This window comes from Lagenorhynchus albirostris, chromosome 7 (assembly GCF_949774975.1).
Source record: "Lagenorhynchus albirostris chromosome 7, mLagAlb1.1, whole genome shotgun sequence".
In the NCBI taxonomy this organism is placed as follows: Eukaryota; Metazoa; Chordata; class Mammalia; order Artiodactyla; family Delphinidae; genus Lagenorhynchus; species Lagenorhynchus albirostris.
In genome coordinates this window covers 46,674,469-46,692,615 of record NC_083101.1, presented here as the reverse complement: position 1 = coordinate 46,692,615, position 18,147 = coordinate 46,674,469, and the positions used below count along the sequence as shown (strand labels likewise).

The window sequence follows — 18,147 nt, the reverse complement described above, 5'->3', positions numbered from 1 at the left end:
ATTTTGATTTGCTAAAAAACAAGGGGAAGGATAAGTCTCCTTCTTTGCCTGTTCCTGCCAATATAACCTATGTATTTGGAGGCGTTCAAAAGAATTGTGATGCTAGCCTGGAACTGACAGGAAAAAGATGTGGGCGTGAATAAATAAAGGGGGAGGGGTACAAAGCAGTTCAGATAAAGAGACTAGATGTCCAAAGACACATATATGGAGGTCTGAGAAAGATAGAGGTATCAAGAAAATCCTTGTTTCTCTGATAGGGTAATGGAATACAGACGAAGAGCATAAAACTCCTATTAGCCTCTAAAAAACAAAAAAAATTGGCATCTTAGTTCAACTTGAAGAAAGATAAATTCAGATTAAAACTACTGACTTACTCAGCGTCTCTTGGAGTGAATCAGCATCCTAGCTATCAAAAACGCATTTTATGGAATCCTGTAATTACTCTTAAAGAGTATTCTCTTTCATGCGTCTTTAGCCTTTACCTCTTATTTTTCCTCACATGGGATCGCTGGGAAGCACCTCAATCTAAGTGTCCCAAGTTCAGCTCACTGTCATCTCTAGCTTTATGCTGCTCTCACCTCAAACTAAGGTTCTAAAACTTGCTCTTGCATTCTCTCTCTCTCTTACATGCACACACACTTTCCCTCTTCTGTTAATGGCACACAAAATCCCTACTCATCCTTTTGTATCACTATGTTTTATACTATCATAAAAAAGCTTTCCCCTGTTCTCCCTGCCCCCACCTCTGCCTAATTGAAACTTAATTTTTACCCTGTTAACATAACCTTCCTAAGCCAGGCCAGTTCAAATTTTGTCCCCTCCTCAGAACACTTTTAGGTGGTTCTCCATTCTCAAACTACTGAGCATGGCATTTGAGGTGTCTTATGGTTTGGCCCCAATGTCCTTTTCCAACCTTTTATCCCACTCTTTCCTCAATTTACCCTTTATTTCAACCTCATTCTACTGTCTCAAATACCATGCATTTTTTTCTCCTCCATACCTTGATTCATGCTGTTCCTCAGACTGGAGTTTGACTATTTTCTTCTCTTCATACTTCAAACTCTTTTAAAATGTCATTTCCTCATGAAGATTTCACTAGTCTGTCCGATTGGATTTAACCTCTTTTTTTCTCTTTCCTAACATAGCATTTTAATATCCTACTATTAAATTTCTTATTATGTTCTGTTTTGAATTAAAGCTAGCTATCTACGTATCAGCTTATCAAATTATAAACAGAAAACTAAAGACATCATGGTACTTGCTCTAGATTCTTGAGCCAGCCTTGCAAAACTTGATTCAGATTCACTCACAGATGTCTAATTCTGCCTCTTCTCGCCCTAAAGATAGTATCCCCTTCTCCAACTTTATATCTCTAAACTAAGAGAGCACAAAGTCTCACCCTGTCAGAGATATGCCCAGAATTCCACCCTTCCACAGTATAATTTCACCAAAACTCTCATAAAAAGAAGAGACAATGTATTATATTTTGATAGGCCTGTGGTGAAGCTTTCCAGCTCCCACCTAAGTCCTCTCACCCTGATAATTTGTGGTTTCAACTTTTCAGTAATACACTCTCAATACATTATAACTTGTTTTAATCCCTTCATACAATCTCTTTTGGTGAAAGAACCATTACAATATGTATGTACCATCTATTTTTATTATCAGGCTCTTGCATTTAAACTGCACATAAAACTCCCCTTTCAGATTAAAGTCAGTGAGTATTTTGTAAATGAGCATTAAAGAAAACAAATTTATCTGTCAGCCTCCAGGCAACTAAAGAGATCAGTTGTGGATGATCCCAAATTACCAGCAACTACTCTGCATTATTCAGTTTTAACCTTTAATAAAGGAAAACACAGTGAACTTAATTTTTGTTTAAATTTATGCTTATACTCACATAATCCCAAATGGTCACTTTTCTTTGATCAGAAAAGTGTTTGTCAAATAATGTGTAGATAGCTGAGAAATACTCTGTAAGGTCATATGGAAACATGGAAGATGAGTGAGCTCTGGCCCCTGCTTCCGAGTGGTTTATGATCTAAGAGGAGAGTATACTTATATCAAGATCAGCCAGTAAAGAATTAAAGATTGTAGAGTACAATGACCAAAGCAGTGCTTTAGTCAGTAAATTGCAGAGTGAAACTCATGGAAGAGAGGACCATGGGCTGGAAGAATGCAATCTGGAAGATAGGATTGGTAGAAAAAAAGGAAAACAAGGAGCAGAAGGAGGGAACCCTCTTGGGGTGTTTGGAACACGGTAGAGAGATCAGCCCCAAGCAGAGAGTTCCAGTGCAAACAAGTCTTAGATAAGTTCCAGCAGTGAAAATGAAGCCAGTTTGTGGTGGATCTTGATACCTGAGTGACTCTATTCTGGATGTCATAAGGGAGTGACAGGATCAAATGGATGTTTTAGAAATATTGATTTTACAGTACCCAAAATGGATTTGAGGAGCACAGACAGTCCAGGGGATTTGCCTGGAGACCATTCTAACATTCCAGGCATGACGTCTTAAGGCTTTAGAGGAGAATGACACAGCAGTATAGTCTGCAAATTATGAATGATACACATTCTCCCCCAAACAGTGGCCTTGCAGCGTGAAAACAAAACTCAGCACAGATAATGAGATGAGAGGCAAGCATTGTTCCATCTTTTTCTTACCCTGAGCTGTGGAGAAGTTATTGATAGGGACTATCTTAATCATCTCTTTTTCTGTTTTAATTGTATTGGGTTTATATTTGCCTTCCAGCTAACTGTGTGACTGAATGTTTTTGAATAACCATCCTTCCTGTAGTTATATAAAATGGTTATATGGAGATGTGTAGGTTAATGAATGTTTATTATAATGATTATGAAACCTATTTTAGGCCTGTTGAAATGATCTATCATGGTTACAACCTCATTTTCCATTTGCTATTTGCCTTTAGCAAGTTTAGGGGGGAAAGGATCATGCTATAAAAGTAAAAAAAAAAATTATTGGATCCTATTTAACCATTATGTTAACTATATTCTAATTATGAATTTTGGACTCAGGATACTTTTGAATAATATATATGTGCAGTAGACTCAACTTAAAGTTCACAATATTGATGGGAAATTATAGATGCCTATTCATACTCTTAAACTTCAAGTGCTTCTTATTTGGGGAAACAATCAATGGAAATGTTGAAGCAACTTAAAAATTGATTTTTACTCTTTAAATTTTAGATATGTCAGATTTTAAGAGATGCAGTACATAACCTTTGATAAAAAAAAAAACTGGCTGTTTCCTGAATGTAGTTTAGTGTCCAACAATAAATCATAATTTTGAAGGAAAGAAAGGCTTTCCTGAGGAAAAGTTATTATATCTTAGTGTGTTTAGTATAAAGCTACAATTCTAAATAAATAAGCACTTTCTTCAAAATATGTCTGGCTTAGATCAAGTTAGGTTTGACTAATAGGCAAATAAAACCTATTAGCCTTATCTGCTGATATGAGATTTTTGGAACCTGTTGGCTCCCTCTAACAGTCCCTCGGGGAGCCCTAAATTCACATTATCTCTTTAGGACTGCAACCTGGCCAGCGCCTCCAGATGCCGTAAGAGAAGCCAATGCTTTCTTGGTGGCAGAGAGATTTTAACAGATTTCACATTTTCAACGTACAAAGAATTTCTTTTAAGTCATGCCAAGAGTGAGGAAGTTTGATGATATTCTCCATTTTATGTCACCTGTGTGAAATTCCAAACCTGAGAGCCTGGGTCTCGGGCATGTGAAGTGATGGGTACTGTTGTAAACGTATAGGAAGTGATGGATGCTGTAAATGTGTAAACTTTTCTCAGCATTAGGAACCTAAAAACCACCAGAGACCGTGAGGGTGGGGGGTGAGGGCAGGGAGAAAGAACAAGATGGGGGTTCAATAATAAGAGAGAGAGACTGAACAAAAGTCAGGTGTTAAACATTTAAAAGAGTCAAAGCTAGATCTCTAGCAAGTACTTTTAACCCCAATGCAACCCATTTTGCAAAGCAAAATGTTGAGACTCAAAGTAAAAATGTCTAAAAGGAAATTAAGGAGGAAATAACAGATGGGAAGAAAATACTTAACTGCAGTCAAAAGAATGAAAACAAAATGAGGGGGTGACCAAAAGAAAAGTAAGAGAAATAAAATTTTCCTTTCATTTCTGTTTTATATTATAGTCTGAGTTCAATAACATGAGTGTATACTCTATTCTTTCTTGTTCTTTGAAAAACCTTTCAGCCTTTTCAATTCAATTAGGGGAAAAGAAAAGATGCTAAAGCATTTCTGTTTTGAGCCACAACTTCATTTTGTCCCATAAATGACAAAAACACTCGTCGATAATTTCCATACATCATATATACCCTATATCAAAGAGGTAAGATGCAGAAGCACTAGAAAGTTCTGTATATATTTAATATTTCACAGTTATCAAGACCCAATAAGATAATTGCTCGCATATAAGCCTTCTTCCTTCTGAAGAAAGTGCCAAATGGAGAGCATGATTCAGTTGTTTGATATTTGCATTCCTTTGACTTCCGAAAAAGTATTGGGAGAGCAGTGGAAATAGTCAGTTAATGGGATCTGGGTGAGGGAGGTAGCTGTTCAGGCAAAATTTTAAGAACTGTGCTGTTTGTGCAGACCCCCAGCCAAGAAATATACATTAATAATTCCAACATTACAATAAAGGCATCAGGTAGAGATAACATCAGAAATCAAATATTAGCAACACTCTACATACCTTGCAAGCATCGCCAGTGTTTGTGGGAACTTTTGACAGACACACACACACACACACACACACACACACATACACATACATATGTACGTGTGTATACTCCAAATGAATCAGTGTGATGAAATCCAGTTTACACAAATATTTACTTTTCTGATTTGTAGATTAGCAGTGGCTCTTAATTAAATGTTTAATTATGAAGCAATTATTGCTCCTGTTCTTTTGAACATGGCTCTGTGTTGCCACTTAAATCTGGTAAATGTGTAATGGGTTTGACCACAATTATAATAACATTATGAAAACACAAACCACCACCACCACCACCCCCCAAGCCATCTAATTGCTACCCTGAGACAGGTTTATGGCCATTTTATCAATGCCTGTATTCCCATGAGGGTTCTTTTTGGCTGATCTGGATTATATCATCCCGTAGATTACCCATGCCATTTCAGAGGCACTAATCTAACTTTGGGTTGCTCTTCAAATGAGTTGTTTCTCATACTCTTCAAGAGTTTTTCTCACCCTGCCCCCTTAGTCTGAGAAGTAGTTAGTGACAAATCCATTAGGTGAAGTCCAGTTTAAAGAAATCATGTGAACACTTGTAGTCCTGAGGGTCCTCATGAAATGGGAATAACACCCTCTTTTGGGTATGTGCTATTTACTTTAGGATTTTGTTGATTAGGTTTTCTTGAAGCCAGGCAGGTGCCAGAGAACAAAACAATTTGCCAAGACACTGTCTTCAGAGATAAGCTAAAATATTGCATTCTTAGAGAATGTTTATCTCCCAGGATCAAAATCAATAGTTGGTTTCATCACTGGTTTGTGGCCATGATATAGTTCTTGCTGGACTCAGGCACTGAAAGAGAAAGTAAACGCTTCTGACCTGGCTGGGTGTGAGTGAGTTTCTGGGAGAAACAGGAAGTCAAGTCCCTAAGTAATTAGATGGTGATCACTGTAGGTAAGTTATAAGGCTGACCCAAAACTTTTAGACAGTTGCTGCTGGTCAATGGACCATGCTTTGAGTAGCATCAGCAAAACCTTTAAGTCTGTTAGAGATGCAGAATTTCATACCTCACCTCATACCTACAGCATCAAAATCTGTGTTTCAACATGGTCTCTAACTGAGGCACTTACACAATCAAATTTGAGATATACTGCTCTAGAGTATCTTCTTTCTATTAGTCCACGTGTTTCGGGATCTAGTGTCCAAATTATCTCTCTTCTCTTATCATCCAAATTTCCATTCTCTCTATCGGATAAAGGAATGAATGATACAAATTAAATAACAGGTGCAAAAGCATTTGTTAGAGACGATCCAGTGAGATTCAAATACTACTATTTTTAATATTTAGGAAAAATATGAAATCATGTGGAAAAGAATCAGATCTGAAATAAGATTCAGAATCCGGTTCATTCTGTGCTTGCCTCTTAAAAACTGTGACCTTGGGCAAGTCACTTAAGCTGAGCTCAGGTCCCTCAGCTCTAAAATGGGTCACAAGTAACATCTTCCCTAGCTCCTTCCCGGTGGTTAATTATGAACTTCAGATGAGACCAGCAGATGAAAGTAGTTTTGAACTTTGACAAGCAGTGCAAGTATTTGTTCCACTTACACTGGCAACTGAAAATTTTTAGAATTCTAGGAGTCATCTTGGGAAGGAGAGGGTTAAAGAGAGCCTGGACCAAGGAGCTAATAAGTGCTGGGCACTTTACACAAATTACCTCACTTAATTCTCACAGCCACTTTCCAAGGTAGTCATTATTATTCCCAATTTACAGACAAGGGAACTGAAACTCAAGGAGATTAGAAGCTTGGCCAAGGTCATATCATTAAATAAGTAGAAGAGCTAGAAATTGAAGCCGGGTTTATCTTGTTAAGCCACTGCACCTTGCAGCCATCCAGCTATTTGTTCAACTGCTTCCAAGCCAAAAGCAAACAAAATATTGCTTCAGTCAGTGGGGACTTAAAAAGATTTCCCAAATGAAAGCAGTGCCACGGCACAATCGTCTTTGTCTTCAACATAAGTCCTGTCCTGTTTTAAGCACCCCTCAGTGGTTTCCCTCAAATGAAATCCATCAGGCAGTCTGGCTGGAGGCTCCATCTCAAGTCTTATCTCTTCCATGCTCTCTCTTCCTCACTTTATTCCGGCTATGTTTGCCTTTTGATAGTTCTTTGAATATACCAAACTCTTGTCCGCAGACGTCCCTGCACGTGTTATTACCTCTGGATCTTTGTTTCCCCACGTTCCATGGCCACCTTATGCTCTGCATCCCTCAGGTTCCCCCTTCCCTGATACCTCATCCAAAGTAAGCTCTTCCCCTCATATTGTCTCAGGTTTGTTTTCTTCTTTTTAGCATTTAACACAATTTGTGATTAAAGTATTTACTTACTTGCTTCCTTCCTTCCCACCCCACACCCTGCAGGAATATAAGCTCCATGAGGCAAGAATCATACTAGCTTTCTTATATCATAAGACCTAGCACAGAACAGTCATTCAATGATTTGTTAAATAAAGGGAGGTAAAATGGGAGAGAGGAAGGGAAAAAGGGAGAAATGAGTGAAGAGAGTGGAGTATTTGGAACTGCATGTGGTCTGAATTTGTTTGTTGTAAGAATTTAGAAGGAGATAATAGTAGGGGAAGAAAACACTTTAAATTGTGCCTAGCACATAGTATTCAATGATTCATAACTCTTCTTTATCAAAAATATATCTTTAACCCACATGGGTTAAACAATAATACCAGAAATCTAGGAAAATATCTCCTCCTCTAACCAAAATGTATTATTATTCCCTATGGGTTGAAGAAATGCAGTCCACGTAGAAATTGCACACCTATGTCAAAGTCCTCTGCATCATGGTCTCTCCCAGCCCAAAGGCCGCCTTTTCAACCAAAGCAGAGAGTATGTTTATTTCCAACCTTCCTTATTGTTCTCCTCTTTTTCTAAGTTGGTGGCAAACTTCCTCCTGTTGGCCTGGGAACAGCAGAGCAACAGCTGGAAAGGCTCATGGGCATGGCCCCTCCAGTAATCAGGAATGGACAAATGAAAGACAGAATAAAGGTAGAATAGGATGTCAGCAACGCCATGTCCCAAAGTAGTGATATTGGTCTTAGACAAGTCACTTGTTGGTGTGAGGGCTGAGACTGCCAGCATTCCAAGTCTAGCTTTGTCATTTACTAGCTGTGTAACTTAAGCCAAGTTACTTAGCCACTCTGTTCTTCAGTGTCCTCATCTACAAAACAGGAATAGTAACGTCCTCATAGGGTTATTGTAAGGAGTAAATAAAATCATTGTAAAGGACTTAAACAGTCATTGGCACAGAGTAAACACAATGAAACTTAACTATGATATTTCATGTGTGTGTGGGTATGGGTGTGTGTGGGGGGGTGTGAAATGTCATTAGCTGATGAAGATCTTTTCCAGCATGAATAAATCATTATTCAAGGAGTTACATTTAAGAGTCAAGTTAAATATTTTGGGGTTTGAATCCTGTCTGAGAAAGCTTTCTTCTTGAATTTTCTATTTATCTTTTAAGGTAGAAAACAGTGTTATGAAGGGAGAATGGAAAACAAATTTACCAAATCCTGTAAGAGAAAGTTCTTGATCCCTGAAATCCCAGATCAACCCCTGGAACTTCGCTCCAATGCGGTCCTGTCAGGTGGGGCATGACTGTGCAAGAAAGAGTGACAGAAAGCCTTGGAAAAGAGAATGAGATGAGAGGGACACTTGTGGGAAACAGGTCTAGGAAAGGCTGAGTAAAAGAAGGCTCTGGAAAATTGGAAGAAATTCAGAAAAATAAATAGGACTAGGATAGCTAATGTTAATCGATCACTTCCCATGTGCCAAGCACTGTTTCAAGTGCCTTAAATGCATTAAACTCATTTAATGCTTTTTTCCACCTTAGGAATTCCTATTTTCCATGTAAGGAAACCAAGGCAGAGAGAGGTAATGTAGTTTGCCCAAAGATCACATAATTTCCGAAGAACCTCATCATTTAAAAGCTCAACAAAACAGATGAGTTGGCAGATGTAGGGTTTGTTTAGAATTGGAAAGGGGGAAAATGAGAATAGAGATGAAATCTGAGTTTATGTGCATTTATAATGATGTTATTGAGGTTTTAAGTTCTAAAAACTTTGGTATCATTTTAGAAAGTATTTCTTAAACTCTGATCTCTGTTTTATGCACCTTAAAAAATTAAACCGACTGTACTAGAAAATAAGTCATAAGAGACAGCGATGTCTTTTGTTTGGATGAGAGGCAGTCTCAAGCTTGAGAGGGCGTGTAGTTCTTCTACCATAGTTGTAATAGTTTTTGGTTACTCAATTTTCCTTGTCTCTTCCCTCCGCCTTGCCCCAATGACCAATATATTCTAGCGATAATAAAGACAGACACTAAAACAGTGGGAGAAAAATAATAAGAGTTTAGGGGCTAGCTATAGAAGGTAATTTCTCAGACACTATAAAATCCTTGCTTATTTGGTTTGCAACCCGGAAACTTAGTTAATAGCCATCATTTTCCAACTCCTCTTGCAAGTGCAAATCCAATACAATTCTTCAGTGAGGCACAGTAAAAAGAAAATGCAAAGGCATTTGAAAAAGCTCACCCATTTAGATTTAATTACATACATAACTGGTGTCCTCCCAAGTGTGAAAATGCTGTAACCAATAAATCAGACAATAAAATGGTATCTGAGCAGAACAGATTTGTAGAGAAGATGTGTGAGCAATCAAAATTCACTGACTTGCACTGGGCATTTTTACCCAGAAAAGTTCTTATATGCAAGAGTAAATTTCTGCTCTTGGAATCTTGCCTCCTTTTGAACACGAAGGTCAGTTAGTTTCCCTAGAGGGTGTTCTTGTGTAATGACTTTTAAGTGAACAGGAGACTTTAATCTTAAAATCATCTCTATGTGTTAAAGAATCACTAGATCTGTGTTTGTATGTTAGATTTTTTTTTGTATGTTAGATTTTAAGGACCATCTCATTTGTCTACTACTGTTTCTCCCATGTTTAATTAATAACTACTAAATGAAGCTTAATTCAGTAGAAAGAATATTTCATACTAGATGTCCCTGGAGATTCTCATATAAGGAAGACTGCAAACTTCTACAAACCAGATTTTCAAAAAAAGTGACATTCAGACTACCAAAATATCTTCCCAGGTAGTATAGAAAAAAAAAAAAGACTCCTATAATAGTAAGGGTATAATTCAATCATTGCCAATGGTTTTGATCTTTATGAAGTGAATGCATTTTTAAATGTACTTACCTTGGATCGAAATTTCTTGTGAATAACAGAGTTAAGAAAGTTGGCAAAACTGGAGTCTTGTTATCTTTTGGGCATAACTTTGCCAAGTGCAAAATTTTTGGAGGGTATATATAGTGTCATCGCATTTTTCATATTCCCATTTGGAATAAAATCAAACCGACAAAAAATATTTTCCCTTTTAATAAAAGCTTGTGAAAATAATACTTTAATACACTTTGTAGCTGTTGGTCAACCATGTTAAAGGCACAATCTGATCTCTACAGACACTTTCCTATGGAAAATAGTCAGTCAGCTGAATAACTTCCTCATTTGTTGTACTTATGAAAATGAAAATGTAACAGACTTTAGGATTTCAAAAGCATCCGTGGTCGCAAGTAAGGAAACAATTTAATAATAGCAGGACTTTATCATTAACCTATAATGCTCTTGGTTTGTCATTGGTTAATTCAGACAGGAAAATGGCTCTCCCTGAGTGGGAATAGTTCCTTTCTTACCTTCCTTTCTGCATCACACCACAAAGCTCACTTTTTAAATGATTTTGGTTAGATTGGTTTTGTTTGTTTTATTTGTTTTTCTGGGAGTTCTAGGCTCTGACTAGAAAGCAGGAATGTAACAGTGTGAAACAGGCAAAGTTCAGAGATACTCCTGATCGACTTAAATAGGATCCATTTCCTCCTTCTCTCTAGCTGTGGATTTTTAAATCTGGGTCTGGCTTCTGCTCTTGTTTCTGTAAATATTTATCAGCTAACAATTACATACTGGCTCCAATGGCAGCAAATTTGGCTGAAGAAATAAATAAGAATGCTTTCTTTCCCCAAATATGCTAAATAATGCAAGTCCCATGAATTTTTTTGTAACTGGAGTTTTCTTCATCCAGTTATCAGACTGAGGTCTTTCAATTTTGACACTCATTTGACATATATAAAAATCATGTTACTTCACTATGCTCTGTTTCTCTCTCTTTTTTTTTCCTTTTTAAAAAAACATTCCCATTTGTTTGTCTGTTTCCAGTAAGTTTCTCTAGTAAGTATTTGCCTCTCCTATCACACATGCTAGGCTCTGCTGAAAGTTAATAGAACTGCTTAGTAAAGTCCCCTGAATCCTGGCACAAGAACCTTTTACAACGAAGAGAATTCCTTTCACTCAGAAATATTTTAAGAAATAAATTTATGAAAAGTTGCCTGATACAATTTAGAATTCATTATTTGATCAAGACACTAAACCCAGACCGGCATTTTGCAAGCCTTTTATTTTTATATTTGCAAAGGGCTCTTTACACAAGTTTACTTAAATTGACCTTTTATGCTTTAAATAAACGTAGTTTTTATAAAACTGAGGCAAAACAGCAAATAGAAGTTGTACTAACCTTAGTATATTGAAACTTCAAATTGGTGAGTGGGACAGGTACATCTGGCATGGCAGAGGACGACATTTCTGGTTCAGCTCCTGGAACACAGGTGACAGGCTCAGCGATTTGGTTCTGATAGAGCACTTGGCTTTATTTGTTCCTTTTTATCTGCATGGGCTAAGGTTTATTTGCATACTGGGTTATGATTGGATGAACAAACTGGGAGCAAAAAGAAAACGACACTACTTATTTGTAACACCTAGGGCAGGAAGCCCTTGACTTTAAACTTAAATCCTTAAGAAACCAGTGCTACAGCATTGAAGCTGCATCTGGAGAGAGGGCACTATTTGCAGACGAATTAATTTACAAAGCCGAAACCTGTGATAAGGGTACGAAGCACAGCTGCTCTGGCCACTAAGGCCAGTTATTATGTTTTTGGCTTTTCATGCTTTTTATGCTGCTGTGAAACTTTCTGTTCTCTGACAGACTTGGAATCAGAGAATTCGAGGATTGAAAAATAATCTCAAAGGGCACTTGTTCTCAGCAGAGGCTGGTGTGTCAAGGACCCTCGCCAGGTATCTTTAGGACAGTGCAGTCAGAGAATCAGTCCATGTCCCAGAAAAGCAGGGTGCTGTTTGTGGAAGAAAGGCCCTCTATAGAGACCCTACCCCAAGTCAGCTTATGAAAAATCATACCAATCAAAGGTATTTTCAGTGCTTGGTAAGTAGAACTACTAGGATTTCAGGAGCTCTAAATTTATCTTTACTTAAATTACCTTTATTTAAATTACCTTTATCTAAATTATCTTTTATATGTGGGAATAGAAAAGTTAGCAGGATATTTTTTAAAAACTCGGACTGTGCTGTCACACAGTCACCGCAGTAGCGATATGGCAATATCGTCTGCTAAAACTCATTTAAAATGAAAGTAACCTCTGGTTTTGGAAGTTGGCTGGTATTTATCAATCATTGATGCAGGCAATTGTTAAAGAGTGACTTTAAACAGGACTCCCAAGTAATACAAGTTCTTAAAATGAAATTAATGTTTCAAGTTGGGAACATTCAAAAAGGACAATTTTTAACTGTACTACTCCCATTTTAAGTACAATAGTTTATTTTATTGAAACTCTAGCAAAAGCTAGAGTCAGAACAACATGGAAAACTTTGGATGCTCTTAACTGGTTACTAAGAATTAAGAACAACAATTATTTTTTCCAGTGAAAAATGCCAGCTCCCCCAAATGAGATTTAGGTAGGGAAGCTAAGACTTACTGAGTAGTTACTCCAAATCAGGTGCAGAAGCCTTACTTTCTCTTTCCTTCCTCACTGGGTTTCCCATTTTACAGACATAGAGTAAGTAGCTTGCTTATGAACACAAATCTAATATGTACAATAATTTCACTGGCCTGAATTTCATTTCAGGCCAGTCGGATGCTAAAACCCTGGCTCTTATTCCAATTTATTCTCCTTGCCCTCCCCTCCATAAGAGAATTCCCAGATGGGCTTGAGAATCGGCTGTTTTGGTTCTCTAAGTGAGTAGTCACTCCTCACAGGCACTCAAGCTTAGCCTTCTATTCACCTAAAATGGGGGTCAGCAAACTTTTTCTGTAAAGAGATAATATTTTCCACTTTCTAGGCCAGATAGTTTCTGTTGTAACTTACTCAACCCTGCATGAAACAAACTACAGGCAATCGATACATTAAGGGGTGTAGGGTGTTTTGCAATACAATTTTATTTACAAAAACAGGAGGCAGGCCAGATTTGACTCATAGGCAGGCCCCTAGATTCTAAGAGAACCATCCCCAAGGTCCTTGCCTTCCCTGCGCTTCACTCTTGAAGACCAGATGGAAACTTCTGTGCTATTTCACCATTTTTGTCTCTCTCTCCCTTTCTTTCTCTCACTCTCAATTTCATTCTTTTTGGAAAATCTAATTGTTTTCTCTCTTAAAAATGTGTTCCGAATTAAATGCACAATTACACAATAGCTGTTACATAACTTGCAGAGTGGTGCTCTGGCCAGGCCCAGACAGCTGTGTTTTGCTACTTTCTTCTTCTCTCAGCTTTGCAGGTGTTTGTGGAGTCAGACACTTGTCCAGGCAGTGAAAGCTCAAAGCTTCATAACACATTTGGTGTGTCATCTCAATATTTTAAGCTCATCCTTAATCATATTCTATTGAATAATTACATAAGAACAGGTCCCTTTATGCCAGATATTACTGAATGTAGGTAAAAGGAACAGCTTTGGAAACAGGTTACCACACCTGCACATTAAATTTTAACAAATATTTACCAAGTATCTTCTATGAGTAAAGCATTGCGATTAGAGTATCAGGAACTCTCCAACCTTAATCTTACTTGAAGGGCAGATCTCTTCTGTCCAGAAACCACAGGCCCTGAGATTTCTATTTCTGAAGTAAGTATCATCCTGCCCCTGGAATTTGTCTCGTAGAATAGTATATTTTTAGGAGTGGTTGCATGGGTAAAAGGCCTAAGAGATCACTTTCCTCCCTTACAAAGTGGCTTTGGTGAGAACACAGGGCCCAAGAAGCCCCACTTCAAGACTGGACCCAATCGTGTATATTTTTATATACAATATATATTTGTATATTTTGCCAGGATTATGCATCAGAGGAGGGGCTGGAACTTGAATTTGGGATTAATAGATGAAGGATGTTTAATCTTCCTTTATTTCTTAGGGACAAGTTAAGTTACACACACACACACACACACACACACACACACACACACACACGGCAGTGGGGGGATGGGGAAAGGAGCATAATTTATTTTTATTTTGAATCTGATTTCTTCCAGTCCTTTGTGAAAGCTGTCATTATACGAAGAAATATATAGACCAGGTCATCAACCATTGCTGAAACTGCTGTCTCATTTTATAAGGAATCTCTCTAAAACTCCATTCAAGCCATAGTCACTGAAAAGCTAATGGAACCTAACCTTCTCCCACCCACATGAGTAATTGAAATAAAAACCATTTATATGTAACAAACTTAATTGTATGGTAAAATAAAAAATAGCTGATTTTCACATTTTCTGATTTCAAAATCCAGGATCAATTTGTTGAACTTTTTTTGCTCAGTGACATCTGCCATCCCTGACACTTCATTGTCACCTTCAGCATGACTGGGTGAGTCTGCCAGGTGGTTAACCCAGCAATGGATATGTCCCTTTGCTTTTGATCACTGCAATTTCAACAGACACCACATGGGCTTATGTGCCTATTTGGGTTTTAATAATTTGGAAAAAGTGGATCTTGTATGTGATGAGAGAATATGTGCTCAGTTGGCAAGTTGCTATTAAAAATGGAGGTGGAGGGCTTCCCTGGTGGCGCAGTGGTTGAGAGTCCGCCTGCCGATGCAGGGGACGTGGGTTCGTGCCCCGGTCCGGGAAGATCCGCGGCTGGGCCCGTGAGCTATGGCTGCTGAGCCTGCGCGTCCGGAGCCTGTGCTTCACAACAGGAGAGGCCACAGCAGTGAGAGGCCTGTGTACCGCAAAAAAAAAAAAAAAAAAAAAAATGGAGGTGGAAAGAGAATTCGAGTATGTGAACATATGTGTTTGTGGGCTAATTTCTGTTCATCTGACAATCTTTTCCAATTGGCGATATTTTTTTACCTCTGATTTCCCCTGCTCCTCACATATCCTATCATCGCTTTCTCTTTGTCCTGTGTTACTAAGATGGCAGATGTCCCTCTTACCTGATATAATGAGGACACTAATCAGTAGGGTCACTAAAAGAAATAGTAGATTAAATCCTCTATAAGACAGTTATTTCACTTTAAATAGGTTTTGCTAAACTTCATGGGCCAAAACCATTTCTTAGAACTGGGTCTGCTGCCTGAGTTTGAAATAACCTTGCATAAATAATGTTCACATTGTTGTTGTTTCCTCAGAGTGCAGAAAGAATTTTAAAGACATCTTTGAGGCAATCTGAATGTAGAGTACTTTGAGATTTTTATGTATTTTTAATTTTTTTACAATTGGCTTATACACAGATTATTATTATTATGCCAGTGTGTTTAATAATTTGACGAGATTGTTTGCATAACACTCAGTTTTGTTTTCATAGAAATCACTTTCCCTTTCCTCCTAATAAATCAACAACTTGAATAACATTTAATTTAATCATGCGGTTGAACTTCTAGGTTCATGTGAATGATAAGATTTTGGAGCAGAGATTTGACTATTGCTAAGCAGACAAGATTGTGCCCAAAACTGAGTGTATGTAGACATGAGTGTCAGTACTAATTTTTTTCTCTTTTAATTTATTTTTTATTAAAATTTTTTTTAAGTCAAATACACCATGTATAGAAAAACTGCAAAAATCATAACTTTTTATTTATAACATCTCAACAAACAGTCATGAAAGGAACAAAACAAAATAACCACCACTGGGGTCAAAGAATTGAACAATATTAGAACCCCATAGCCCACTTTGTACATCCTCTCTGTCACTATCCCCTTCTTCCTCACCCCAGATGACCAGTATCCTAACTTCTAATGCCACACATTCTTTTTTCCCTGATTTTGAACCTGTAAGCAAATCATACAGTCAGAATATTTTTACAAAGGAACTTCAGAGGTGCAAGTTAATCAGGCAAGTGAGTTAAATCGTGGTTGTAGGTAAAGAAAGTTTCTCAGGGAGTACTCTCCACCAAAATATCCTCCAATAAATTTAAATTATAAGTGCAAAATACGCAGCAACAAGTTAGCATTTTTAAGAGTCAAGGGGCACTTTTTTTATCCCAATCCCGGCACATGTAAGGGTGCGGAGAAATGACCCTTTTCCTGTAGCGTTTCTCAGAGCTTAATAACACTTGGCAAATTGTATTAAAATATTAAAAACATTTAACCCTTGATCTGGTTATTCTAATTCTAGAAATTTCTTTTAAGGAAACAAATAAATATGTGTAAATTATGAACAAGTATCTTTAAAAGAATATTATTTATGAAATTAAAAAAATACCAGATGGTTAGATAAATCATGGGTTAGTGAAAAAAGTAAACAAATACTTGAGGAACTTTTGTGATATATTATAAATTAGTAAAAAAAAAAAAAAAAAAGCAGGTTATAAACCCGTGTGCCCTCTGTAGGCATGCTAAGAAATTGTGCTTCACTCTTAGTATTTGGCTGAAATCTGCAATTTGCCTTTGACCTTGGCCTCAGCATTTGGAAAGCTAAATAGCTGAATTTTGACTTCAGTGTCATTTCTGGCATTTTGAATTTATGCATGATAAAAACAATCATGTGATTTCTTTGGTTATATTTTATAGAATTTTCCCAGGCTGAATAATGATTCCTAAAGATATCTCTGGAAGCTGTGAATATTACCTTATATAGCAAAAGAAAGTTTGCAGATATGATTTAGTTAAGGATCATGAGATGAGAGATTATTTTGTATTATCAGGGTGGGCCTTAAATGTAATCACTAGTATCCTTGTAAGAGGGAGGCAAAGGAGATTTGACCACAGAAACAGAAGGCAGTTTGACCACTGAAGCAGCTAACTTTGACAATCAAGGGGCTAGGAGCCAAGGAATGCAAGGAATGCAGCTCTAGAAACTGGAAAATACAAGGAAATGGATTCTCCCCCTGTGCCTCTGGAGGGAACTGGCTCTGCCCACCCCTTTGATATTGACCAGTGAAACTGATTTCAGCCCTATGACCTCTAGAATTGTAAGAATGAATGTGTGCTGTGTTAAACCACCAAGTTTATGGTAATTTGTTACATCAGTCATGGGCACCCAATACAATAATCAATGTTAAGCAGGAGTTCAGGGTTGCCAAATAGTATCCGCTGTCATTGGTCATGCCCTCTGCATGTTTTTCTAGTTTATTGTTAAAATCTAAATATTCATGTTCAAATAAAGGGAAGCCTCCCTCCCATCTGTACCTGGAATAAAAACTTCTCAGGTGCTGACATTTTGAAATCCTTCCAGTTTCCGTTGTAGTATAAATGGATACTCATTCAATTGCAAAAGTAAGATACAATAGAAAATGATGTTTGTGAAAGCCTTTTTTTAAAATGATCGTTTCAGCTAGACAATATCAAACTTGGTTTGCATTTGCTTGCTTGGATTTTTCCCACACACATATGTACCCAGATCTATAACTACAATCCAAACTTATCTTCCAGGCTCTGGCTTAGGTTCCAGCTGCTTGTTCGGTACCTGAGCTACATGTCACATCTAGTCAGGTAGCTGGATTTGAAAATTGAGAGCTTGTATATTTGTTTACGTGGACCATGCAGTATGATTAAAAAAAAATAGAAACATTTACATAAAAACCCAGATTTTAACTTGACCATCAGAAGACTGGAAGAGTGTTTTAGCCTGCCTGCCCATTGGAATCACCTAGGGAATTCAAAACAAAACAAAACAAAACAAAAGAGATTCCGATTCAGTAACAGTGGTTTGAGCCCAGCTATTGGTATGCATTTTAAGTTCCTCAGGTAATTCTAATGTGTGGTCAGCTGTCAGAACCGCTGAAGCAGCTCTGGCTCTATTTCCTCATGGTGCTCAATGTTGGAGTGACATCCACATCACCTGGATATTTTAGAAATGCTAATTCTCAGGTTCCATCTCAGAACAACTGAATCAGAATCCTTGGAGCTAGGGCCCAGCAATCTGTGCTTTAAGGAACCCATCAGGTGATTCTGAGTCAAGGTCAAGTTTGAGGATCACTGCACTGAAACATAGACCCAACCTATCTCTAGTATTTAGTTCAGCCTATTTTCACTCAATTAGGTTAACTACCTAGTCTCTTAGTTCATATTTTAAGACCCTTGATTGAACT

At 37.6% G+C, this 18,147-nt stretch overlaps 1 protein-coding gene across 1 annotated transcript in view; it reads right to left on the bottom strand.

The window, feature by feature from the left end:
- Positions 1-11,533, bottom strand: part of ALDH1A1 (aldehyde dehydrogenase 1 family member A1) — a 54,026-nt gene extending 42,493 nt beyond the window's left edge. The window contains exon 1 of the mRNA XM_060154973.1: positions 11,358-11,533. Within this exon, the coding sequence (XP_060010956.1) occupies positions 11,358-11,423 (66 nt within the window). The 5' untranslated portion in view covers positions 11,424-11,533. The remainder of the gene's footprint in view (positions 1-11,357) is intronic.
- Between the last annotated feature and the right edge of the window lie 6,614 nt (positions 11,534-18,147).